Below are 27183 nucleotides of genomic sequence, written 5' to 3'. Positions count from 1 at the left end.
AACATCTTTTGAGGTGACACCTCATGCCAACGACATTTGCAGTGCAGGGCTGTTATTATTGTAGTCATTGGCATTGTTATCATTATTGTTGTTGTTTTGTTGTTGGAATTGATACAACAAAATTTACTTGAGCAATAATATATGAATGGAAAAAGCAGAAATGTACCATTTCAAGCAATGCAATTGATGAAAAGTGAAGAAGGAAGAAAATTAAAATCAAAGAGGATATTAAGTATGAGGATGTGCCAGTGGAGAGGGGTATTGGAAGAATTGGGTCGAGAAATTTCTGAACAATCAGGTGGATAAATTGAACGCAGTATGTGGACGGAAACAGTTGGGTGAACGTCCCCGCTAGACTATCGCGGTCAAAAGTGGGCTGTGGGCTGAAAAGAAGCCGGGAACCGTGTGAAAAGGTGATTGACTGCACTATAGTGGTATGAGTGGAAAGTTCTTTGAACTGCAAGCTTGATTTTCAGTCTCTGCAAAGTTCGAGTGGCTTTTTTAAAAAGTTGCTACATCACTCATTTCATCACACTTGCCGGCGACGATCGACCACCTTTTGCTTGACTTATGCCATTCCAATGATGCGTAGCGGGTCGATATGCTCTGGTCAGTGCTCATCTTGCTATTTTATTCAAATTTCGGCATTTCTGCAGGTATGAGAAAGGATTTAATTTTTTTTTTAAATGATCCACTATTTCACGGTTGATTTTGCTCTATTGCATATAGGATGTCATGATGATTTTGAACGCTACGTTGGCTTCAGATTGTCCGATCGTTTGGCTTCATATGTAATTCGACGGGAACGGTCTCAAGGGGGTCGTGACTTTTTTCAATATTGTCATCATTCATGTTTAGGTTTATTTGTTAAAATTTAAATTTTTTAATTTAAAATTTATGGCATTTTATTTTTGAAGATGACCGTCGATGTTTTGTCTACGTGCTGAATCTTCGTCAACTTTCCTGTGTCCAATATAGCTATTTATCTGGAAACGATGCTGATTTATTTAGAAAACATTTAAAAACTGACCATGATAGTATGGTATTTCGAAAAGTTTGTTTGCAAAGTAATTGGAAGGTTTCATTTTTTGAATGTACATCTTGAAAATTGTTGGCATCGTTTTATTTTTTGCAAAGGTGCACCAAGATGCTCTCGCCTGTGGCGATTCGACATATTGCCTAAAATGTCTATCAGATTGGATCGCATTGACGATGTGCATCGTGTGGACAGTTTGGCGATGTGTGAGACGTTGTGCTCGATGGAAAATCATTTCCAGTGCCGTTCGGCGGTTTACAATTACGTAACGAGAAATTGTCATATCAGCAAATATGATCGTCGCAGCATGCCATTCGACTTTCATGCTGGTCGTTCTGAAGAAGTCTATTTGGAAAATCAGTGTGTTTCAGGTAAGCTGTTTATTTATTTATTTATTTATTTATATTAAAAACGAAACGTTTCTTTTCTAATTGTGAATTTTATGTAAATTTTAATTTGGCAACTTTTATGTTATAATAGAAATTGATCCTGATTGATTTATTGATACTGTATGTGAGCCGATAAATATTTGCAGTTAGTCGTGTGTAGCCGAAAAGTTTACCAATCTCACAGTATAGTATGCAAGCTTAGATGTTGATGTTTCTGTGCTATGGCCTTATCTACACTGGGCAGTTCAAAAGAATAGGAAGAAATATTTTGAATTGCATTAATAAAATAGAGGGCTCTACAGTAAATGAAAACATTGTAAAATTAAATTAAATTGAAATAGTTGTTCAGATTTGTATTCCAAATACATTTAATTTACCATAAATTAATGCGAAATATGGAAGAAAATAAATTTTAAGTGCAAAATGAAGTTTACTTATTTATTTCTTAAGTTCATTTTAATTATGGTTATTAAAGAAGTAAGGATTGAGTTATTTGAATTTGAATACATAAATAATTAATGTATTAATTATTCTATTCATTGAAACAATAATATTTTTAGAGCCTTATAACGAATGCGAATTTTCCTCACAGCATGGCATAGCTCCAGCACTGGCTTACAACGAGAAACATACTGTTGATGAACAGGCTTGCAGACTTGCGTGTCTTCAAAATGTAGCTTTTATTTGTCGCAGTTTTGTTTACGACATTCAAACTCAAAAATGCCGTTTCGGGCCGGATGATACGTTCATCACGATGCATTTGCCCAACAGCAGCGCTCAGCTTATGCCTTATATGCAAATCAGTGAATGCATGGATGGTAAGCTTGAAGGAATTAATATATAATAAACTAATGAATATATTATTATAGCATTTTTGCATGTTACAGTGAATATATATTTATATATATATATATATATATAATGTGTATTTAGTTCGAGTGTTGTGTGAACGTTCTGAAATGCGAGCTCAATTTCGAAGTGACCACGTTTTCGATGGGAAAGTTGTATCCATGAACGGTAGCAGACAGTGTCACTTTGATGTGAAAAAGCGTTTTCAGTTTAACATCTCTTTACCAATTGTTGGACAGTCAAAGTGCGGAATTACTTATGAAGTAAGTGATTAAAACTTTTTTTCTTCCATTGTCTGATACGTATCTTAAACGGGTATTTTTATTCTTATAGACTGGAAACGTAGTATCAGCTACTGTTAAATTACAATATCATGATGTTGTATGGACAACCAAAGATCGAATGTACAAGCTTATATGTAGTTATGGGCCGGTTAAGCACGCCATTGAAAATTCAGTTGACGTCAGGTGCGCAGAAATTTGTGTGGTTGATTTTGCTACTTTTTTGATTTTCATTTTTCTGAATTATAGAGCCCCTCAGAGTGCAAAATTTCGAAAACCGTCAATGCCATTGTTTCGCGAAACTGTCGTTAACAAGAACAGCATACCGCAAGCATTCATGCGTATTGTCGATACTGATGGCAATATTGTCACGGAAGCAGAAATGGGACAACAGCTGTTCGTAGAGATCGGCTTAGAAAGTAAATAATGCATACAGATTAATTGAAAAAGAAAGGTGTGCATTATTATGCAATTTTTTATGTTAAAGGAGATGAAATTCAACAACCATTTTTTGTCTCCTCTTGCATTGCGTACGAATCTGGTCAGAAGATGATTCTTATCGATGAACGAGGGTAAAATGTAGTGAAATGTCTGTAGATTTTTTATTTTCTCAAATAATCTTTTAGCTGTCCAAGCAATCTGAGAATTATGAGCAGATTTCTTCCATCCTATAGCAATCATCGACGGGTGCAAAGAGCTGAATTTCGTGGCGTCACATCGAATTGGAAAAAGCGATTGAACCTCTACTGCAATGTTAACTTTTGTGAAACCAACTGTCCACTTGTACGTTTACACGCATATTTGCATATATTTTATGTGATTTCATTGATAATTTTCATCCATAATAATAGAGTAACTGTGAGCGACAGTTGCATGATCAGCCGACAGTTGAAAATGACAATAATCACAGCGGAAAACGCAAGCGAAAGCATCTTTACGCGGCTGAAGACCAATTGGAAACGGTTACTGTAAATCAGACAGTGCATTTCAAGTACAACCGTCGAGGTCAGACAAAGCAGCTTGGATCTGTGCTGTACGGCTCTGTGGCGATTGTTCTGCTGGCAGTAGTTGGCTTTGCATTAACTTGGCGTTATCGACGACGGCTTCATGCTACCATGCAATCATAACAACTTTATTGGAGGTAAATCACGTTAAAGTTACATTATTTCTGTGTTTAACTAGCTAAATTTCAGTTCTGATTATATATATATATACATACACTGTCGTTGTTTGATCGCTGTTTTCACACTGTATACAACATGCTCCGAAGATAAAATTTAATTTATTGTTTTCCAAAAATACAACTAACGTTCATTATTTGTTCAAACAGTTTTTTTTTCAATTCAGTATAGCATGAGGGAGGAAACGAACAAGGCTAAACAAATATGCTAGACTGAATCCAATTTTCACTTCTCAGCTGATACAGCGTAATTCATTCTTTTCAACAACAACTGTGCGGCTGCTCATAAGATATTCCAAATCCTATTTGTTGTTGACTATCCAAGAAATTTGAAAATTTGAACTTTGAGTAGACGCCCAGTTTTAAAGCTAAAAAACAATACAACATCAACTTTGAAATAACACGATTAAAAGAATGATTACCGCTGCTCAGCTGCTGCATGATGGTAAAACTAAATTCGTTGTTAGTTGCCACTTTTGTTTGCACTGTTGTTTCGGGCGTCAATTTGCATTCCATGCCGACCGAAAAAGTGCTTCCAGGCTCCTCTGAGTTCCAAACAGCAGAAGATGCCAATTTCATTCGTTCATTAACTTTATGGTAAATGATACCGCCGTATTCCGTACAATTATTCCTATAATTTTTTTTCTCTTATTGAAATTTTTAGAAAATTATTTTAAATAAAACTTACGAGTAAGTCTGTATGCAAGAATTACCAGACTTGTAACCTAACATAATGTTGGTATTCGTCATGTTCATTGTTGGTAAATCTATGCCGACTTGACAGCCTAGCAGCCAGTTATCTATTCTGCAAGAAAAAGAATCAATGAAGTGAATGAAGAAAAAAGGGAAAAACAATCATTACTTCCACACAGCACTTAGTTCGGACTTCATCGATGATAAAGAGCAGTGAAGGCGCGCATCCGCTGCGATGAAATCATTTGCATATTTCGCCGAAAATTCCATATTAGTCTTTCTAATATAAATATGAATCAATAAGTCGGAAAATTATACAAAATTCAAATTCTCACCTCGAATGCACCCATTGTTTGTAATCGCCCTTCAACGTCAAGCCAGGCACGAATCTATCCTTGACTATCATTGATGTGGTAATTGAGTTATCAGTATTCCAACTTTCCTTGATAGCGATATCTTCAAAATCAAAATAATCAATCGCTTTATAAAATTAAAAAAACTTGTATTTCACTTTGATCAGGTATCGTATAGGTCCCAGCCATGTAACCTTTGACCACATTGTCCAAAATTGCATGGTACATTCCAGATTCCAATTTCAGGTAACTTTCAGGTGAGGATAAGTAAGAAATATTAAAACTTCCTGTTTCTAAAAAACAGCAAAAAGTATTATTTGAACGTACGTATTATTACTGAAATCAAAATTATTAATATTTCATGTTTATACGAAATATGTTCTATCATATAATTACGTTGATGAAAGAATTTTAACACTGCTTCAACTTGGAAGAAATTTTCCCCATCGCATTCTAACTGACTTATGTTTTTATATGTTAAGGTTAATGTTAATATTATAAAAATATGTTAAGTAACTTAGCTAATTTTTTCGAGAGATATGCGTCAATGAAATTGCAAGCGTCATATGCAAATCGGGAAAATTTGCATGTGGACGAATCACAGGAAAACATTTTAAGCCAATGAAAGAAGAACCAATAAAATTCATCAACCAATCAGATAGCTCGGAGAAAAATTAGTCCAAAATTCAAGTTCCCTATACATTCTACAAATTATGCGGCGTGACAAAAAAATAAATAATATAGTGTGATATAAATAATATATAAATACCGCAAATTCGTATTCATATAAGAATTTTAAAACAACAGTTATAATACAAGAAACAATAGACAAAACAAAATGAAACATGAAAAAACAGTTACTTACTACTCTTCTGTTGTAAAACATTCAGGGCATCTTGGGCAACAGTATTATAAAATGGCACTTTCATTTTGTTTGCTAGGGTAAAGTCAGACTAAATCAGGCACTGAAAAGAAGCGTTCATGATGATACACTGATACCAAGAAATGATAAAGTGAGTAAGTATTACGTTAGAATGTAATATGAGAATGTTCACTTCTTAAAAATTGATAACCAAAACTTTAAACGCGATGAACAACAAGACGTAAACAACACAGACAACAATGAACAAAGAACTGATCGTGACATAGCTACAGTAATGCTAAATTGAAAATCAAGATTAAGCTACTTTAAAAATATGTTTGCATTTATGATAATTATTAACGTAAAATTAAAAAAATAAAAAAATCAATAATCCTTATTGAAAATTAAATTTCATCTAAGTAAAATAAATATTTATGAGTAAAAATATAATATAAATCCGAAAAATTATTGAAAGTGGTTTAAAAAATATAAAGAGAAATTATTAGATCAATTATTATTAAATGCTTTTTTTCGAATTATTTTAACAAAAATATTTCAAAATTATTTTCAAAGTTATCAGGTACAGCAACAGTTTTTCATTGCAGCAATAATTATGCAAAAGCCATTTTTACGTTTCAATATAATTTGAAATATAACTACGATGAAAATTAAAAGCTGTTTTTATATAACACTATTACATTTGCGTGTTTAAGCAAATATTACATAACCACGATGGACGATAAAAACCATTCATAAAATGAATACTCGAACAATCTTGAATTCTTTAATTTGTTGCCGTATACTGTCGTTTTTAATATATGGTCTTCAAAATGGTTTTTTTAACGATTTCTGATTCTGATTTTCTAGTTTTTGCTTTTTTATCCATTGTATGAATAAATCAATGATTAATTTGAACGCTCAACGTAAGTGATTATTGTTTTCAGTTTTCTAAATATTCTATGATATTTTTTGATGCTGGTGTTTTGAAGATTACATTATGTTATAATTAGGCATGATATTTTGTCGTAAAGCATAAAAACTTGAATTTTTTGAAATATGTTATTTTACAGAATTATGAAAAATTAAATTTCAGATTCTTATTACAGTTATTAAAGAACTCTTTGATTCTTTAATTATATAATGAAATATTTTTAGGATAATATGTGTATTTTATTTTTGAAATTATTTACAGTTTTATATGTTATCACACTGAAGTTATTAGACTAGAATGTGTTTTATTTTAAATATATAAACATAAATTTAAAATTTGAGTAGTTTGCAGAAGTTGTAACTGTTTATCAATTGCAGTTGATGCTTGAAATGTTTTTACCTGTAGATAATTATTTACTTCTGTTTATTTCTTTTTAAAGTTTAGAATTCATACTCGTGATTTTCTATTATTTTTATTTTATTTTATTTTTTCTTTTATTTTTATTTTCAGCAACTAACGACCAAACAGAGGACCAGATTGCTTCGGAAGTTGAATTTGCAAGAGATTCTGCGGTATTTCGAAGTTTATCGCATTGGACAAATTTTAAACACAACTTAACATCTTTGAGAGAGTAATTGTTACTCGATCATTTTGAATTATACTCAAGCCGTCTGAAAAAGACGTATTTTTTCAGTGAAAAAGCGTTATGTGATGTTGTATTGGTTGCCAGCTATTTGAATGCAGATTCATATGAAGATAGCTCGTCATCGAATAGTGCAGATGTTGAAATTCCGGCACATCGCGTCATTTTGGCTAGTGCTTGTCCGTATTTCAAAGCCATGTTCCATTCGAACATGTCCGAAGCCGTACAAGGAAAAATTCGAATCCACGGTGTAGAACCAGACGCTTTGAAGAGCTTGGTCAATTTCATGTACACATCTGAAATTGCAATTACCGCAGAAAATGTTCAAGTAAGAAAGGAAATATTTTCTTATTTATTTTTATACAATTTTGTATATTCAGTACATCCTCATTGCGGCAGATTTACTTGAAATGTCCGAAGTTACGAATTGTTGTTGCGAATTTTTGAAATCACAGCTCAGTCCTTCAAATTGCATTGGTATTCAAGAGTTTGCTGAACATCATTCATGCATAGCACTCAGCATTTTTGCTCGTGTTTACTGTGAACAACATTTTAAGTAATTTTACATTTTTTCTATAAATTTAACATAAATTTACAATGAAACTGCGATGTTTCCTTATAGTAATCTTTACATTATAATGATTTATTGTATTTATTAATTTTATTTTATGCTAATTTACTTTCTTTTTTAAGTTAGTTAAATTTGTGTGCAGAGTTATTTATTTAATATACATGGTTATTGTAATTCATCGAAACAGGTAGTTAAAGTATATACAATTTGATTTTTATTGCAAACTTATGACAAAAGCAACAAACAGCAAAATTAACAAATTTGATGTTTCAGTTCATGTGAAACTTATGAAAATTAAGCATAAGTGCATGAATTTTATTAAATAGGACAAAAGTCTTTGTTTTTGAAAATTATCTTCTGTTTATTGATGACTTTAATAATGTTTTTAGTGAAGTGATTAAAAATGAAGAGTATCTTTCACTGTCTTTGGAGAACTTGCTGCAGATAATCAGTAGCGATAACTTGAAGACAAGATGTGAAAGTGACGTATGATAGTGACCATAATTTCAAAAAAAGTTCATAAGAGGAACATTTTTTCGTTTGATTTTTTCAAGGTATGTGAAGCGGTGATGAAGTGGACTAGGCATGATTTGGAAAGACGTCAAGCGTATCTTCCGAAGCTTTTTCGGTGCATTCGATTGCCGTTGCTTCCTATTCAGTATCTGTTTGATGTGGTATTTTAAATCTTGCAGTTGATTTTTTTAAATATGATTAATTTGAATTTTGGTTAAGGTGGAGAAAAATGAATTAGTTAAAGCAAGCATGCCATGCAAAGATTTGATTATTGACGCGTTGAAGCATCATCTACTTTTTGAAAAATCATCATCTTGCAATGCCAGACCTCGAAGGTTGTATGCCAGCACAGATTCGGTTTGTTTAGTTTGATTCGCTTTTTCTGTAGTGCACAATGAAAAACATACTTCATATATATATATATATGTATAATAGACTCTTGGAATTATCGTCATTGGTGGTCAGGTGCCGAGAGCTGTTAGTAATGTTGACATATTCTACATCAGTAATTATACTTGGAATAGCTTAAATCCAATGCCTAATCGGCGTTGCCGTTTTGGTATTTTAATAATACTATTATTATATTTTTTTTCCAACGAAAGTAATTATTGTTTTATTGCAGGCACAGCGAGTGTAGATGATCGTATTTATGTTATTGGTGGTTTTAATGGCACGACTCGTGTTCGTTACGTCGAATATTTTGAATCGATGCGTGGATGTTGGTACTCAGGACCACCATTGTTAGCAAGACGTTCTACATTAGGGGCGGCTGTTATAGATGGTGCTCAAGAAAGCAGAATATAGATGATTATTTAGAAAATTTCCATTTAAATAGTGATTACTGAAAGAAATATTGTATTATTTTCACAGATGTGATCTACGCGGTCGGTGGTTTTGACGGTTCGACTGGTTTAAACACGGCTGAGATGCTTGACCGTAGGACTAGAGAATGGGAATTCATTGCTCCTATGAGCACAAGACGTAGTAGTGTCGGTGTGGTGGCTTATAACGGTAATGTTGCTGCTTGTAAATGTGAACTGTATTTTTACCAACATAAGTTTATTGCTGGCTTGGTTTAATTTCAGGCTTATTGTACGCTGTTGGTGGTTTTGATGGAGCACACAAGACTTGCTTGAAGTCAGTGGAACGTTATGATCCGCGGATCAATCGTTGGCAAACTGTGGAAAGCATGGAATTCGGAAGGAGTAAGATTGAAAAATTGAAAATGAAAAATTATTGCTACAAATTTTTCAAATAATATTTATTTATTTGTTCTTTTTCAGGTGGTCCGGGCGTTGCTGTTTACGATGGAAAATTGTACGCATTGGGCGGTCACGACGGTCCGTCGGTGTTGAATTGTGTAGAAGTGTACGACGCAAATGGAGGTGGATGGCAAATGCTTCCATGTCAGATGGAAACTTGCCGGCGTAATTTGGGTAAAAGCTGTGTTCTTTTTCGACTCTGATGAAAAGTCTAAAGTGAAATTTATTTTTTTTTTCTTCAGGTGCCTGTGTTGCAGATCATTCATTGTATGCGGTCGGCGGTGACAATGGGCATTCGACTCTGTCCTCTGTTGAGATTTACAACGTACACGTGGGCAGCTGGTCAACACTGCCAACCAGTATGCCGTTGGGTCGCACTTATGCCGGCGTTGCTGCAGCTAAGCGAGGCTCTTTTCCGTTGTTGTCGGTTCCGGATCTTTTTGTTAATCAAAGTGCTGAACTTTGAGATGTCGGTGAATTTGCAAATATCTGTTATTTTTTGTACATAATTTTATTTCTCTACAGTACATCAACATCTCTACATTATTCTGCTTTATTATAGAGCTAGAAGAAGTAATGAAGTAAGTAAATAGTTGAACATATTTTCGAATTTTGCCTGGCTCATATGACGGATAGGTCAGTGTTATTTGATGTGTGTTTGGAAAATATTCAAGCTTGTAAAGTTCAGAAGCGCAGGGTACAGTGCAACGGTACAACATAGCAACTGATGAATAGCAAAGAAAACAAGCAATGAATAGAATTCAAAAAGAAAAAGAAGAACAATCTATTATTAATAATAGTAATTTTGATAATTATTTATAACATAATGATAATGATAATTAGCTTAAGCAGCACATACTGAAAGCTGTTGTTGAGATGTTATTATTATTACCGTATGACTGACTGGTGGGAAATCAAATCCAAAGGAGAATCTGCACGTCACGCAGATGTGGTACAGTGCAGCGGGGGGTGGATCTGTTATGCAGATTGACGACGAAAATGCCATTTGAAGCGGCTCCAACTAAATAATGACCACGGCGGTCGGTTTCGATCAGCTTTTCGCCGTTTCTGTTCGCTTTGAATGTTGAAGAATTATGGCGATTTTTCACTTTGCCCACTTTGAAAAGTCTCTGAATCTGAATTCGATTGTTTGAGCTTCATTATTTGATTTGTTCATTTTGAAGCAGCGAAGTTTAAACAATTACCTTAGTGGCGTTCGAGCGGACAGCAATCAGCTTGTCACTGAATGACGATAAGCCATAAAGCAGATCACCATCGTCAGTGTTGTACGTGTGGCTTGTCCACGCGGTGAGGGGTAAGAATTCGTCGATTACTTTTTTCAGCTTCAATTCTGCAAAAAAGAAGTAACTGAATCTTATGAAACTTTGCGCATTGGAATTTTCATTGTGCTCTATTCTATTTTAAACAAGAAAATATCAAAAGCTTTGAAATCTTCAATATTGATATTTGATTGTTTTGTTTTGAAGATTTCAGAGAAGAAATATGGGGTTTTATACCTTTTCCAACAATTTCTTGCAATAGAAAACGTCCCAGTTTGGGTTCGACGGTCAGCAGGAATCGTTCGTCATCGGTTGCGGTCGGTATACCGTGAATGGAAATGTCAAAAGCCAGTGCAGAATCGCTGAGATGGTCCAGAAGAAGTTGCCCCTCAGGTGAACTAGCATTATGCTGACGGCCGCATCGAACGGCTACTAACCCTGCTGAAATAATAAAAAGAAAGAAACTGAATAATGTTACTATAATCTACAAGCGCAACAATAATACCTCCGCCCAAGAATGCAACTGCCAACGGTGAACAATCGTATGGCGCAAGGCTAATCCGGTTAGAAATTTTCATCGTATGCAAATTTAGTTTGTACAATGCTTGTTCCTTGATGTGACCAACGTAGCCATAACTTGTCTTCGTTTCATCAGGTAAGAACAACAGATCTGGCTAAAATTGAAAAATTAAAAAACTATCTTTGTTTTCCTATTATATTTATTTATTTATTTATCTTACGTTGACATCTTCTCTTAATGGAATAACATATGTAAGACTGTGTTGAATTGGTCTAGATGCTGATTTGATCAACTGAACGATCAGTTTGCTTGCTTTGTCATCGTCACGTTGTTCTACCCAAACTGTATCTTCCCACCAGATGTATGTCAATTTTTCTGGAGTGAAAGCAGTGTGAAGTACCTGTATGTTAATTATTATTGTTATCTTTATGTAATTAATTTCATTTCTTTAGGATAATTCACAACGAGAATAATGAGTAGAGAATCAACGTAAAAGTAGTATCAAATTGCCTGACCTCTTCGATTCGTGCGTTGGAAATGTTAATTTTCACCACAGCTTTTCTTCCCGCTAAAATAGCATACAAATACAACGCCGGCTGGGTAATCACCGCATCTTTCCAATAACAGCTAAAGAAGCATTTTTTTCAGGTAAGTTATGATTTTCTTTTTCTTCTTGTTTTTTGATTATTGGCTTACTGCGCTGTAGTTGCTCGCTTTAACTCTTCGGTTGAATTATTCACAGTTGAACAAAGATGTTCACGGTCGAGGCCAGTTGAATAGGTCGGAATAGCTTTGTGCAGTTGACAGTCTTCAGCATAAAATATTCTCACTCCATTACTGTAAAAAACGGCAAACTTTGCTTCATCGTCTTTATTATCTGAAATAGTGGGGAAAGAGGGGTTGCTTTGACCACAATTTCACACTTTTTTTACTGTGTCTGAGATAACGTTCGGACTGCTCAAATTGAGAACGAATAACAACTGATGAACTAGCTTGACTTGATCCGCCTTCATTTGTTGCTTCACAATGATATGTACCAGTATCGTCCATCTGTGCTGCGGTGACAGTCATCATTGGACCACGGTCTGAAAATGTGATACCAATTTCGAAACGTTAATATTATTTTCAAATTTAACTCTACTTTTCAATGGCAAATTATTTTTCTTCCATCGAATTTTCGGAGTCGGATATCCAGCCAAGATGTCACAGTGCAGTTCAATTGTTTCATTCACTTTCAACAGTACGAAACTTGGCTTCAAACTGATCACTGGTCTTTCTGTAATTGAACACAAAAAGATAAGTATTCATAGCAATGATAATTAATTAATTTTTGCAAGGATATGTTTGTTGATCGAACACTTGCCGACAATATTGACAATGTGAATTTGAACTTGTTCATCGTGAAATCCTAATTTGCAAGTGAAATTTCCATGATGAACTGACTCGGCTGGTGTCAAATACAACGACCCGTCCATAGATATCTGGTAAAATGATTGTTTTGTTCAAAAATATAGCAGCAAAATGAAATTGTTTATTCATCTACCTGAAAATGATTTGGAGCAACGCTGATAAGCGGTACATCATAACGATACCACCTCACTTGTAATGATGGATTCAGCGAGTGGTCAACATCGCAGAACAACTGATAATGTGTGCCGGTCTCAATTATATGCTTCTTGATTAGCTGATAGCGTCTTTTACCGCTTTTCGAGTCCAGACCTTGAAATTCAACAAGACGTGTTGCACATGTAGTTATTATTAGAGTTGTGATTTCAGTGATTTTGTAAGAATTACCGAAAATTTGCATGAATTCAGTTAATGACAATTGCCCGTCGCTGTCGACGTCACCGTGACGAAGTAGCAATGTAAAATCGCAGCCAGTTGGAAGTAACTTGTGATAACGTTCATCTTCTCCGGTTTGTTTAAGATCTTCATTGTCAATTATTTGATCGTCATTTTTGTTGAAAGTTTGGAACATCAATCGCACCAGGAATGCTTTTCCTGAAAAACATTCAGTGCTATTTCATTTTTCAAATGCTCAGTTTTGCATATTAATACTAACTGACCATGCTCAACAGTGCCGACGTAGTTTTCTGCAAATTTAGCGTGAAAATAAAGCATCAAATTGTTGATGAGAATTTGAAAGTCTGAATGATCGCATGAGTTCGCTTGAATTTTTGTTTTCTCCGTAAAAGGCACTTCTGTCGAGATGGAATTTTTCTTCTTTTCCACTTGACCATTTTTAATTAATGTGGTTGAGTTGCTAATCGGCAGTGGGCTGCTAGTTTTCATAGTTTTCCATTTTGATGCATTGAACTGCTTGCATTCTCCTTTATGCAGAATTTTTATCCTTAAAGTGAATTATTTCATTGTGCACAAGTGTTGGACCAAGTGAGATGGTGTTTTTTTCATTTCAAATACAATACCGTATTTCTTCAAGGCAAGCTTCCCGATGTAAATGACACCGCGATGGATAAGTAACGCCATTTGAACCACAGACAGGTCGATCATTGTGATAACAGCTTGTGATGCATTTGCATTTGGCGGCATCATTTTCCAAAATACATTCTTCACCTCTGTTGCAAAATACCGTTCGACAGAGATCTAAATTTTTAATAATTTTTGATTTACAAAATTACTTCTCCACACGACTATTAATGATACTTTTCCTATTTTACCTTGTTTAAGATTCTCGCCAAAATTTTCATTCAACCATGAATCAAAGTTATTATTGGGTGAAGATTGGACAATCTTAAAAAGTAATTTCAAATCGTTCAAATGTACAAAGGTTGCAATTTATTGTTGTAAAGAATTTCCATTTTACGCAGAAAGATATGCATGCGCATTTTAATAAGTGAGCGTGAACTAAGCAAACAGATGCATTCCAATAGATTTTTTCTGAGCAACAAGAAGTCGATAGAAGTGTGTGCTCTTAGGTTTTCATGTTCAATGCGCAGTTTCTTAACTGTAATTTATTTTTCATTTGGATTCAAGGGTGTAATAAAGTAATACTGTAATCTATAGGACTGTGATTTTTAAATCCCTTTTCGAAACTTCAACAAATATTACTTGCTGTGTATATTAGAAAATATTTTTCAGCTATGAATATTTTGCCTTCAACAAATATTTCACTAGATTCCAATAAAAACCCAGTGGTTGGATTACTGCATTTTGTGAGGGAGATTGATATTATTAAATGACTCCTCATTTTGAACATTTTTGACGTGAAGAGAGAAGTAATTTCACTTTGACAGTTTTGTTGTTTGCTCACTGAGTTGTGCAAAATTTATCTTGGCATTCAATTAGCGCTTTGGGACAGACGTTTGGTCAATTTTGACGAGACACCAGCGTTGCTGTTGCCTCTTCAGTAATTATTGCACTCTTTCAAACTGCAGTCGTCAGGAGGATCCAGTTGCAGGGTGTTCAGGATTGATTTCCATCGAGCAGATTGCCAAGTCAGTGTGCAAAGCTTTGCAAACAAGCAGACGATAATCAATGAGGTCAGCCATGCAAAACCCCTAGGCTAAATTTCACAGCTCAGCTGTGAATACCAATGAATGTTCAACAATGAAGCTTTGTAAAAGCAGCAACAAGCTCGCTAGGCGACTCTATTTATTGTTGTGCAAGAAGATAAAAAGTCATTTCCATTTTCAAACCTACAGTAGGTGTTGCAGTTGCAAAAACAATGAATTCTTCTTTCCGTTGTTGATCATGGGATGACGTTCACATTTCGAACGTGATGGTCCGATAATATTATTGCATTCAAATGGGACGCTTCGAGTTAGCTGGTCGATCGATGGGCACAAACACTGGCATAGCTGGTGCTCAGGGTAGAACGTCCAAAGCAACATCCACCAATTGGAAATGATCAATTGCATTTGTTTTGCCAAAACAACAAACACTAACTGCTAAGACAAGTTGGATAACTGTTTCTCTCTCCTGCTCATTTTCATTATCTCATTCAACAATTCAGCAGTTGATGCTTTTCACTAGTTGATTTTGCGATTAGCAGTAAAACAGAAATGTTACAGAAAAGTGCGAACTGACAAATTGATAAGTATTGATCAGAATCAGATCACCGTCAGTCATTAAAACTGTCGGTAATACGACATGGTAATTTGAAAAGCATATTGTCAAATTTTAATTCACCTTTGGTTGGTTTCAGAAGAGAAAAAAAATTTACTTCATACAACAGAATAATTGAAATTTTGACATTTACAACTTTGTCATTTTAAAGGATGACAAAGGGGAAAAAGATTTGATTATTTATTATTGTGGAAAAAATGTGTTGAATTTATGTCTCGATAAATTATACGAAGTAAATCTGCAATTAAATGCAAAAACTTAGAATAGCTTTTGGCCAGTTCAAGGTTTCATTTGAATAATAACTTATCGATTTTGTACAGGTTTCAGAGGATATTTGTTTCTTATTTAAAAACAGATGAAACGATGAAGCTTCATTTTGTGCTTCATTCGACGATTGGTGGCTAGATAAGTGATAATTTCTCAGTGTAGAAGTTGTGCAGTATAATTTACTTGTTTGCAAACATTAGAAAGCAGTGAGTTAATTATGCAATTGGAAAGAGTTGTTTTTTGTTTCTCTTTTTATTGCTTTAGAGGGCTAATTTTAAAGATATGAGTTTATAAGCGAACTAAAAAAGTAATGTAAGCGACGAATATTGTGAATATACTGAAAAATGTGATTTATTTTACAGAAAGTAAAAATTCTAGCTTACTGTGTTGAATGCGAGAACGAAAATGCCAGTTAGAAGAGTAGTGTAGTGAAACATTGTAGCAGTCCACATATGGCGCAGCTGGCCACGAGGAAGAGCCACGGTCTTGATCAAGCTTCTCGAAAGCTTTGTTCAGAGGGGGGACGTGCGTTCAGTATTGGTCTGCAGCAAGGGAGTTGCGTATAAATTGACTTAAAAATCAATAGCCCGTTGTCACTAGCTGATGACTCGTTCTTGTGATTATTGTCGTACTGTGGCGAGCGTATATTTTGGGCTCTGAGGGAATGCCTCCGGAGAAGCACTGAGTGTTAGTTAGTACGGAGAAACTCTATGCCTGACTGAGTGAAATTGAAAAATTATTTTTTGATGGCAGTTTATATATATTCTTTCGTCTTGTTGTAGATATTTTTATTAATTTACAATGTAGGCAGTTTGCTGATTTAAATGAGTATTTGGTATTTTTGTTGATAAATTGTATAAAAAGAGCAAAAAAGCAATCTGATTAAGAATAGTCAGTATGAGATCGATACTTCAGTCGTGATGCAGAAATTCATTTTGCTTATTTCAGCAGTGTTAAGTGATCAAATCAAGATAACTTTTCTAGTTGCAGTGTTTTAGAAGATCAGGTTTATTTCAGTTCACAATAGTAATATTAAAAGTAGTTGTTACTCTTTTGGCAGTAAGTGGTTCTTCTACTTTGGCAGATTGATTGTTTCGTGTTCGGAAAATTTTAATTTCAAAGCGATCAAATCTGATTTACCAGCCTTTTATTTTTACATATATGCATGCATGCTATTATGCATACCTGTCTGTGCTAACTTTTATGAATGAACAGCAACTATTGTATAGATAAAAATGATGAAACTGAAATTAATTTCATGAAAGTAGGAAAGTTAGCAAAGTTGGCAGGTTTAATTATCTTAATTGCTTTTAAAATCAAAGTAAATTTATCAGTTTGTTCTATTTTCTTTTATATGTCAGATAATTTTGAAATGTAAACTATACGTCGATTTTTCATTATTAATTGTTATAATTATTGTGCAGGCGGAAAATATTTACTTATGATACTCACAGATATTATAATAGAAAAATATTCTTAACAGTATTTTTTATTTAATATATTTCAAATTTTCTTTTGAAGTTTGAAATGTCGTACGTTTCATGCAAACATTTATTTTTTGCCTAAAATAGCTTTGTTCACACAATATTGAATATGTCGCTGATGTTATATGCGAATGTATGCGCAATTAATTGTTGCTTATTATGTTAATCAAACAGATGATGCTGGCAATTTGCAGTTCAAAAGGACAAGACTGCAATCAAAGATGAATTTTGTCATGAAATTGAAGATTTTGCAGTTTCGCAGCAGCTTGCTTGTTGCAGCTAAATCTATTTCGTAGCTTTGAGATATTTGAAAAAATGTTTGAAAAAATACTGATTTTACTCGCATCATTCTTAGCAGTTAAGTGAAAAAATGCATGCAAAACTTAATTGGAATATTCTGTTGAAGCAAATTATTCGGATGTTAAAAAATAGTGACTTTTTTCAGTACTGAGAGAAACCATTACTTGAGACTTTTTCAGAAAATTGACCAAGTCAAATCAATCGTCTTTAATTGACCAGGCTGATGTTGCATGCATAGGCTTTTCGTAATCATCAAGTGGTAGACGTCAGATGAAAGCAAAGTTAGATGATTGTAAGTCACTGTTCAGTTTAAACTTCCCTTGTTGAATGGATGAAACGATAAAAATTGGCCCATCTGTGACGTGTGTGTGTGTGTGTGTGGAATTTTCGAAATTGTTCAAATTCAACGAGTTTTTCTTCTCATGCGAATGTTGAAGCAAAAAATGAGGATCCATTTTTTCCTCTTTTGTTACAACTTATCGAAAAATAATTCCATATTATGGCACAGGGTTTTATAATTCTTTGCAGCGTTAGTTTCAATTTAGAATTGAATTTAACCAAATGTGATTAACGTGCCGGAAAATGCTTTCCACTTTTATTACGGCGTCGGTTTGTGCTCTCCAGTGCTTAAAGATTTTGAAATTATTTTTTATTCTGAGTGACAAATTAGATGAAGAATGTATGTAATCTGCTAATGCGTCCATCTGCCAACGACAACTTAACAGCGTTTTCTTTTTAAGACCTATAAATTTAACTAATCAGCTTGCAAGAAATTAAGGAAGAACATAGTTAAAAAGCTTTGTTCGTGTTGTTGTTGGTTTTGTATTCTTTGCATATTATTCCTATTATTTGCTTATCGTTTTGTCAAATTTCACGTTGAATTTACGTTTTATTATATCCGATAAATATTTCGTTCATATTTTCTTCACAGAAATGCTTTAACACAATCCATTGAAAGCATTTGTTTTGCATGCAGTCACTGAGTAGATTTATTTTTTGTTTATTGACACTGGGAAAGCTTGAACACTGGTTGAGAAGAAAGCTACTTGAACTTTTATTCACAGTTGTACAAAATCATTATCATTATTACATCACATCACAGGTTGAAAACGAGCGATCGACAAGTATGAAAAAATACCACCAATTTATTATTATGGTGAACTCGTTTTGCAAAGCTTTTACAGTATACACGGGTGGTACAATTTTTTCTTAGGCAGTTTTTTCTTTGTTCCAAAAATTGTGTAAAAAATAGCCAAACATGTATTTGTTGCAACATTCCTGTTCAATTTCAAATCGACAACTCCTGACCTTCAATGTCACATCGTAGATCCTATAAAATTTGGAATTTTGTAAAGCAAACATTTTTTCATTTCATTTTACTGGTTATTATTAGTTTTTAAATATTTCTTTTACATATGATGTTTTCATCTTCGAACGAAATAGAGCGTCTTTTTTTATTACGTACTATAAGCAGTGCTTGTTTGTGTGAAATATTTCAAATTCTATATTAGTATCTCGTGGTATTCATGAAAAATAAATGATATACTCATATAGAATGACAATTTTAATGGAAATTATGCACAAACTTTGAGCACTTTTCTGTTGAAATGGGTGAAATTTTAAACCGAGTTTAATTCTGTGAAAAGATTGTTTTGCATAAAATGAACAATCCTGCAAATTGAAAATTGAAATTTGATCAGTTCCATTCCATTCTGTTCATAGTTTCATTATTCGAAAGTGTGTTCTATTGAAAACTATAATAGAAATATAAATTGCACTTTATTATGTTGGAAAGTTTTAAGTTACTTAATTATTTATTGATCTAATATTCTCTGCATTATTTTATTTGCATACCTTTGATAGATGGGTTCCAATCCACGTATTGCGTTTACTGTACTTAGAAGCGAACTATCTTGTTTTGTAATAAGTAGATTGTTATTTAGAAAATGTTATTCATTGAAAACGATCAAAAAGTGTTCTCGAAATTATAATTAGTTTAAATAGTCTGCTCACCTAATTTTAGAATAAAAAAAATTTAGTTCTGCAAGATGGAAAACCTGTAGATTTGCATTGAACACCATTTACATTTAAATGCGTAACTATTCTCCATCATTTCTTTTTAACTTGCAGTGATTTTGACGTGAAAAATCATTTTTTGTATTTGGAAAAATGACCAATTTTTAGAAACAATTAGTTGAAGGATGAATTTGTATAATTTTCATTTGATTTCATTGCTTAAAATTCAAGTTTGCTGAAATAACAGCATAAACTGTAAGACATTTAGCATTCTTCAACAGTTCTTAAATTACTGTAGTCAGTACAACATGTAGATTAAATTATGAACTCAGCTTTCTTTTTCAAATACATATTTTTAAATTCATTTTATATTTTTGTCTGAAGAATAATATCTCATACACTGAGCGTTTTTTTTATATTGGGCTTGTTAAATTGTTTTCATGAATGCGCAAGCAAGTCAGAAAGCTGAATTAATTGCATACCTGCCATTATGATTTCGAGTAACCTGACAGGACAGACCTTGCATAATTTCGTCCGGCTTTGTTGCCAACGTCAATAGACGTCCAAGACTGCTGAGGCGGGAATGTCGACATGTATCTCCGTGCACAAGAACATTACTGGCATTGCAACAGTACGGAATCAAACTGAAAGTGCAAAGCTTGTTAAAATCGAATTGGAATGTGAAATCAAACCTTAACATTTCTACACTACTGTCTTCTTCATAGGGTACTACTTTCACTCCACCAATCCAAGAGTCTGGATGCTGATCGCAGCCCCCCAGTGTACCATTGCATATAGGAACAGTTCCATCGCTGCAAGTGATATCCTAGAAAGATGTTTATTCATATTCAACGTTCAATCTGCTACACGAATTTCTGAAGCGAGATTATTGATTATTGAAATTATTTTGTCAAAATGAAATAACGCGAAAACATCATCAGCCATTACCTTTATTCTTTCAGGGTTGTCTGAGAAAGGCTTACATTCAACATCATAGCTCGAAATGCCATTGATCATTGCTCTGGATATTGATGATACTCTATAGCCAGGTTTGCATTTTAATGGACGAATTTGAAAACTGGCTATTCTGTGTACGGTTATGAACATCAGCACCCTATAAGTATAATAAGTGCAGTTATAGTGCTCAGCATAAAATAGTTGAATTAATAATAATTTCTCCAAATAGAAATTACATTACAATACAACAAATTAAGAATAACTTACAGAAAAATGATGATCATTTATTTTCACCTTTTATTATACAATTTATTTGCATAATATTGTTTCAGTTTACAGAAGAAAATTGATTATCTTTCTTTTATATGATACTGGTCATGGAATATATGATAAGCTAACCTACTTATTATTCCTCGTTTCCACTCCTATTTTCTCGTTTTTTTTATTTTTGGCTATATTTCCATTTGACGTGCATAAGTAATTTAATAGACAAGAATGAATGGAAATTTCTCGCTCCAAATGCTACTTCCAGCCATGTGTTAAAGTTTTAGAATTTAAATTATAATTTTAAAAAATATCAGTAATGGAAGCAGTAAATTGAAATTAGGGTTGTACACTCATGCGTGGTGGTGTATTTTCAAACTTGTCAATAGAATATGGCTATTGGGTGTAAATCACTCATGTTCGTTTTATATATTTTTGAAAAATGCAGAGCCGGTATTCGGCGACCGTGCTGATTTCAATTTTCATCATTTTGAAAGCACAAAACGGGAACATTTTTCTATTCATGAGACAAGAAATGCCAACAAAATTGAACATGCCGAACAAAATGATGCACGGAAGCTGTGATAGACGGAGTAGGGTAAATGCATGCAAATACAAAGGGCATAGTCACAAAAAGATGCTTTCAAAATATTAAAAACTTATTTTATTGTAGAACAGGTTAGGTAAAATTGAAGTTTTTCTTTCTAAAGCAACCGTTTACCTCAATGCAGTGGTGAAGGATGCATTGTTGAAGAGAAGGGAGAAAGATTTCTGCGAAATAATAATCAACTGCTATAGTGAAAAGATTCAAGTTTTTAACAATTCAACTTCATTTGTTCAACGAACTTGAAATTCGTATACTGGAAAAGTTAACATTGTCAGTTGTATCAAAGAAGTTACTTAACATTTATTGTAATAAAAAAACAAGAAAAAATCAATGTAGAGGATTAAAATAATTTAATATTATTTAAATGAAAGTTTTTTTATTTCATGAAAAATATATTATGGTAAAATTGCTAGATTGACAAAAAGGTACCATAGTAGCAAAGTTGTATGGTGGATTATGTCTTTTTGGAACTTTAATGGTTATTAAAATCTGCTGATTATGTGAATAAGCTTTTATTTTCTGAAATGTTCTGCTTTGTCAAAGTTCTACAAAGTATATTAATAGAATACTAACCAACTGACAAAGTCCATCTTTGTTGAATTGTGTCTGCTTTGATTGTTGCAGAGAATCACCCCGCCAACGGTTGAAGACACACACACACAATCAGTGATTATTGTGGATGAATCCTGAAAATCATAGTTTACTGTAGGGAAGTTATTAAATCGCGCTCAGCGCTGGTGAAAGTTTCACCAGATTTGTCGATCAGATCAGCGATGTACTATATTCTCAGTAGTGCATTATATTGCAAAAACGCTGTGTCTCATAATGCAGCATTTTTGTCAATTCTGGGACGCGACCAGTGGTAGCATAGCGAAATGATTTTGATCTGAGATGTGCAGATGAAAAAAAAACAATTGGCACGTGAGATCAATTGCTTAAACGTTCAACGATGAGTAGTATAAAGAATAAAAACCTTTTCTTTGTATTGGCTAGTGTATTCTTTCTGAAAGTAGAACATGAGCAGCTTTTTATTCACATCCTGAGATATGCTAGCAGCAGTAGTAGTAGTGTAGTAGCTTAGCTTAAATTAAGTGAAAACTGATACGATGAAATTAAGTCGAATAAAATGAATTGAATTGAATTGAATTGAATTTCTTGTTGGCATCGTTTTACAAAAGAGAAGATATTTCAGATGGAACTGACTGTGGAATGGCTGTATTTCGTCAAACGTTCACATAGCCAAAAGCTGTTTGTGGACTTTCACAACAAGCCGGTTTGGGCGTTTTCTTCCTCCGGCATATGAAGGACCCAATTTTCAGCAAAGCATTAGAAACTGACTAGGATGGATGAAAGTCACTGCAAGAAGAACAAAATGCTAACCAGTCTAGAACGAAAATGAAACACAACTTATTCCAGTCGAATGGCCTCGTTTCTTGCCTAGCCTCTTCTTCCTGTTCGATCTTTATTGTTGTTCTCCATTTGAACATACCAATTTAACAACACCATAAGCATAATTTAAAAAAGAAAGAGAAAGCAAACACTTTGTGCATCTTTGCAATGAACGAAAATATTTTACAGAATTCCCAAAATAGACCGTAATTTATTCAACTTTCGATTGGGAAATTGCTGATGGGTGTGGTTTCGCATGTTCCTGTTATAAAATAATCCATAAGCTTTCTTTTCATTCGATTAGCTAATAGCAAAGAACGGTCATCTATCACACCTGAAGAGATGCCCAGTTCATTATTTGAAATAGTTCATTCTGCTTATAATCACGCATATACAAATCTTTTTAAGCGAATATGCATGCTTTACATTATTTAAGAATGGCATATGGCATTTTTTGCTTTGAATGAATATCTGGAATTGTGGAATAGAATGTTATACTGATAATAAAGTAACGACGAAAAATTAGTTTACTTTACTTTTAAATTAGTAAATTTGTAGTGTAACAATTCACATGCGTATGCGATCATGCAGAATTGACCGCATTTTTCCATTTGTATGTTCCATTTTGTATTTTTTATTACTATTTATTGCATATTATTTTTCATTCATTCTTTTTTTCAGTTCTTTGTTTGCGCTCAAATAGTGAAATCAATTAAATATATTGTACTTATAATGGAATAATTTTCAAATATTTTATCAGTTATAAAGCGTTCAATTTCTCTAGGGCAGACTTGTTTATGCAGATCAATATGCAAATGTTATCATTTATAAACAGAATTCAGCGAGAGGGGAATGGAACACCGACTATAGTAGTTGAATAAAGCGAACATCATCGACAGCGATGATCGATCAGAAGATGATTTGAATATTTTTCTTTTATGACGAATAAAAGAAAAAAAATAACAAATATCTGTTGGAAATGATCGAACACAACAGTGAAATATTTTGCGAACAACAAGCATTTCATCAGCAAAAATCATTTCAGCAAATCAACAGCAGTTTTCGGCAGTACGGATAGCAAGTAGTAGCAAATTATTCCAATTTGAGCAATTCACATGATTAATAGATTGGCCATGAAATGGGTCTGCTGGTCATCCTGCTAGAATTGTGGAAAAAGTTACCGTAAAATTATCGGATGTTTCAGCGTTTTGTTGATTTTCAAGTACATTATTAAGTTAATGAAAAGTAGCATTGAAAATTCAGTTTCAACAACATCAACGTATTAGTATTTTTAACTTTTAAGTATGCTAAGATGAACATTTGATTTAATGTTTGGCATCTTTATAGATATGAAGAATGAAGACGAGGATGAAACGAAGCAGAACTAATGATAAAAGGTAGGTGTGGTTCTTTGCGGATCTCTATTCTTTAGATGTGGAGTTTGAAGCACTGGTTGTTATGAAAGTAAAACACTTCAAATGAATCTTTTTTTGGGAAAACATCATTTCGTTATCTGTTTTATCATTCTCATCTTTGTATATCATAGCACACTTTCTATTCAATTGAAATTGATGCTCAGTTGGGAAAGTTACATTTAACACAAGGCGACAATACAAGTTGCAGAAACATTACCATTAAATCGAACTCCATTTATAGAACATTCAAATAAACTGTAATAGTGCAAAAAGCAAAAGTGGAATAAGAATCACGGGAAACGGAAATTTCAATACATCACTCAAATAGCAATTGCACTTATTTCAAAATCGTACGGTGAACATTCGTTGAAAACGTAATAGCCAATCATCATTTAGAAAAGTTTTCGATTATATTTATGCCGTTAGGCCATTAATTAGTAAAACCAAGTCATTGCGCCAAAGGCCATGAGATATATTTGCTTAAAGTAGAACAAGACCAAGTTTTGAAAATGTCATCCCCATGATTATTCCGTTTATCAGTGTGTAAAACAACAGTCAAGATGCGCATTCAACTCTCCTCGTCAATATCATCTACAATTGCAAGGTAAGTGATACTTCATTACTGAGCTCCTGTTCTATTTAAACATGTAAGTCAGAAGTTAAGCACGAAGAACAAACACTGCGCAATCTAAATATACATAATTTTTCAATAATAATATGCAATCGTTTAGCTTGGTTTAGCAGTTGGTACACTTGTAGTTCATTTGTATTATTCAATTAGCTTCTTATTGATACCAAACATTCCTTTTTTGAATTCTATTTCGCTTTTTAATTGTCGCTATATGACGCATTTGATAATGTGATTTTTTGTAATAACAATTGTAAGAAAAATAAATAAATTGAGAACTAACTAAACAACTAAATGTGACTTTTCATGGTAGTTTTCCCAATCGTTTGAGATATTTACTTTAAAGTTCAGTAAATGTAATGGAATGTTGCTTGGAAGGGGCACCGAATTAGTTATTGCATTTGTTATAATTGAAAACAGTAGTTCCGGGAATAAATGTTCATACATTTTGAATAATTCGCAATCGAGAAATTTGATAAAACAAGTGGCTTCCAAGTTTGACATTTATGAAAGGAATAAATACTCTATTGCATAAAATTAGCATTTACATCTCTTCACTTTTACAATTCTCATTTCAGATGCGCAATTAATCAAAGAATTTTCGTTTAAAAAATTTTGAGGTTTAAGGATACTCTAAGCGATAAAAAAAATTCAGGAAGAAATTTGATTTGAAGAAAAACTTTCTTCGCTCAATTCTTTTAATATTTGCAATAAATCTTCATAAATCATATTATTTGCATAATTATTTATTCTGTATATTTTATTTCTTTTTTTCTTCTCACAAATATTCCATTTAGTTTCCAGTTTTAAGGTTGTTCCTACACAGGGACTTTGATTTTCTCAAACTGTTTTCATAGGCAACCACAATTTGTTAGTTTCTCAAAATTAAATACCTTTGTCTTTTCTCTAAAGTATTTATTCGAAACTATATTTACTCAAAAGAAAATTTCAAATATTTTGCAATTTTCAGCAATCCAGTTTTTCTTCACTTAAGTTCATGAACAGCAGCAGGTTTATGATGTTGTTTCCATGAGTTTTCAAATCTACATTCATAAATAAATAGATAAATAAATTCAATAATATAACATTGAGTTTCAATAAAAACGTTATAACTTTCATAAATAAATAAAACGCTTCATTGTAATTACGTCATAATGCTAGTGTTCACTCAAAAGTGATGTAATTCCGCCAAAGGCAATGTCATATTCCACATCTTCAGACTCGAAGAATCTCTTGCTCATATTTATTTAATTTATCAGTGTGTTGAGCATCCGTATAACTGAACGTTCAACCATCCTCCTCCATTGGGCCTGTAATTGCAAACTAAGTGATATTTTATAACTGTGTTTTCCTTCGTTTCATATATTATTGACATCGATTAAATTAAACTTGAAGTAAACATGAAATAAATTGTTTGTGAATGGTGAATTGTGAACATTACTGTGCATTTGTAATGTACTGATTAATTCAGTTACACTATGTTGAATATTTGTTGTACCCTGCCTGTGACGAATCCATTATCCCTGTTTCCCCGTATTCCATTCTATTTGTCAAATTATTTACCCAGAGTACTGGCCAATCCTTCACAGCAGCATCATTGTACTCCCAGGCTTACCTTCTTTCTTATGGTGAATTATAGACACTTTACCACTTTATCAGTAATCACCACGTAACGTTTTCTCCGATTTACAACATATCTCATGCTGCTTCTGTCATGTCGAAATCCCTTTTTTGATATCTTCAACTTATTTCATTCCACTAAGGAAATTATTTTGTGATAACGTGCTCTTAATTTTTTATCAACATTTGAGTAAACGTGACTCGCTAGATTTATAATAAATGGCGTGTAAAGCTGGCACATTTTTGGGTTGCAATATTTTTTGAATCTTAACAATGACGGAGGATGTTATGTAAGTTAAACATGTTGAAAATAAATCATGATATTCTCACAAACTGCACAGTTTTATGCAATATTTTCTCGCTTTTGGAAATGGAAGTTTCCTTCCTTTCTGGTGTATTCTAACTAACAATATTATTACTTTTATTGTTATTCTATTATTGCTCCAAAATTCTCTATTTGTCAAATTTCCTTTCATTTTATTTGTCAAATTTTATTCCATTCTATTTGTCAAATTTTATTTCATTCTATTTGTCAAATTTTATTTCATTCTATTTGTCAAATTTTTTTTCATTTTATTTGCCAAATTTTTTTTCATTTTATTTGTCAGATTTTAATTCATTCTATTTGCCAGATTGTATTCCATTCCATTTGTCAAATTTTCTTTTATTCTATTTGTCGAATATCATTTCATTCTATTTGTAAAATTTTGTTTCATTCTATTTGTCAAATTTTATTTTATTCTATTGTCAATTTTTTTTTTCATTCTATTGTCAAATTTCTTTCATT

General features: G+C 33.1%; 5 protein-coding genes across 5 annotated transcripts; 2 read left to right on the top strand and 3 right to left on the bottom strand.

The window, feature by feature from the left end:
• The first annotated feature begins 1184 nt into the window (after positions 1 to 1184).
• Positions 1185 to 3682, top strand: Tsp_05752 (putative PAN domain protein). The gene is made up of 8 exons (XM_003379966.1): positions 1185 to 1407; positions 1986 to 2243; positions 2359 to 2537; positions 2608 to 2741; positions 2805 to 2974; positions 3043 to 3127; positions 3182 to 3338; positions 3407 to 3682. Exons 1-8 carry the CDS (start codon positions 1185 to 1187, stop codon positions 3680 to 3682), a joined length of 1482 nt encoding a protein of 493 aa, XP_003380014.1.
• Positions 3683 to 3996: 314 nt separating this feature from the next.
• Positions 3997 to 5710, bottom strand: Tsp_05753 (voltage-dependent anion-selective channel). The gene is made up of 4 exons (XM_003379965.1): positions 5647 to 5710; positions 4764 to 4884; positions 4449 to 4540; positions 3997 to 4103 (listed from the first exon to the last, which is right to left on the bottom strand). Exons 1-4 carry the CDS (start codon positions 5708 to 5710, stop codon positions 3997 to 3999), a joined length of 384 nt encoding a protein of 127 aa, XP_003380013.1.
• Positions 5711 to 6461: 751 nt separating this feature from the next.
• Tsp_05754 (ring canal kelch protein) lies at positions 6462 to 10291 on the top strand. The gene is made up of 15 exons (XM_003379964.1): positions 6462 to 6476; positions 7085 to 7146; positions 7269 to 7545; positions 7598 to 7773; positions 8178 to 8274; positions 8343 to 8462; positions 8521 to 8658; positions 8737 to 8860; positions 8924 to 9082; positions 9172 to 9312; positions 9387 to 9506; positions 9585 to 9737; positions 9806 to 10005; positions 10089 to 10144; positions 10252 to 10291. The coding sequence occupies exons 1-15, from the start codon at positions 6462 to 6464 to the stop codon at positions 10289 to 10291; spliced, it is 1878 nt and encodes a 625-aa protein (XP_003380012.1).
• Positions 10292 to 10477: 186 nt separating this feature from the next.
• Positions 10478 to 15241, bottom strand: Tsp_05755 (putative kazal-type serine protease inhibitor domain protein). The gene is made up of 15 exons (XM_003379963.1): positions 15024 to 15241; positions 14433 to 14527; positions 13790 to 13967; positions 13430 to 13713; positions 12907 to 13364; positions 12723 to 12844; positions 12596 to 12639; positions 12296 to 12448; positions 12060 to 12240; positions 11879 to 11990; positions 11584 to 11763; positions 11349 to 11517; positions 11081 to 11284; positions 10769 to 10914; positions 10478 to 10699 (listed from the first exon to the last, which is right to left on the bottom strand). Exons 1-15 carry the CDS (start codon positions 15239 to 15241, stop codon positions 10478 to 10480), a joined length of 2766 nt encoding a protein of 921 aa, XP_003380011.1.
• Positions 15242 to 18709: 3468 nt separating this feature from the next.
• On the bottom strand, positions 18710 to 23124 carry Tsp_05756 (hypothetical protein). The gene is made up of 6 exons (XM_003379962.1): positions 23068 to 23124; positions 22318 to 22425; positions 21918 to 22030; positions 20465 to 20630; positions 19999 to 20342; positions 18710 to 18830 (listed from the first exon to the last, which is right to left on the bottom strand). Exons 1-6 carry the CDS (start codon positions 23122 to 23124, stop codon positions 18710 to 18712), a joined length of 909 nt encoding a protein of 302 aa, XP_003380010.1.
• Between the last annotated feature and the right edge of the window lie 4059 nt (positions 23125 to 27183).

Source organism: Trichinella spiralis (assembly GCF_000181795.1).
Source record: "Trichinella spiralis strain ISS 195 chromosome Unknown Scfld2, whole genome shotgun sequence".
Taxonomy (NCBI): domain Eukaryota; kingdom Metazoa; phylum Nematoda; class Enoplea; order Trichinellida; family Trichinellidae; genus Trichinella; species Trichinella spiralis.
The sequence above is the reverse complement of the archived record's forward strand: the minus strand, read 5'-3'. Positions and strand labels throughout refer to the sequence as shown.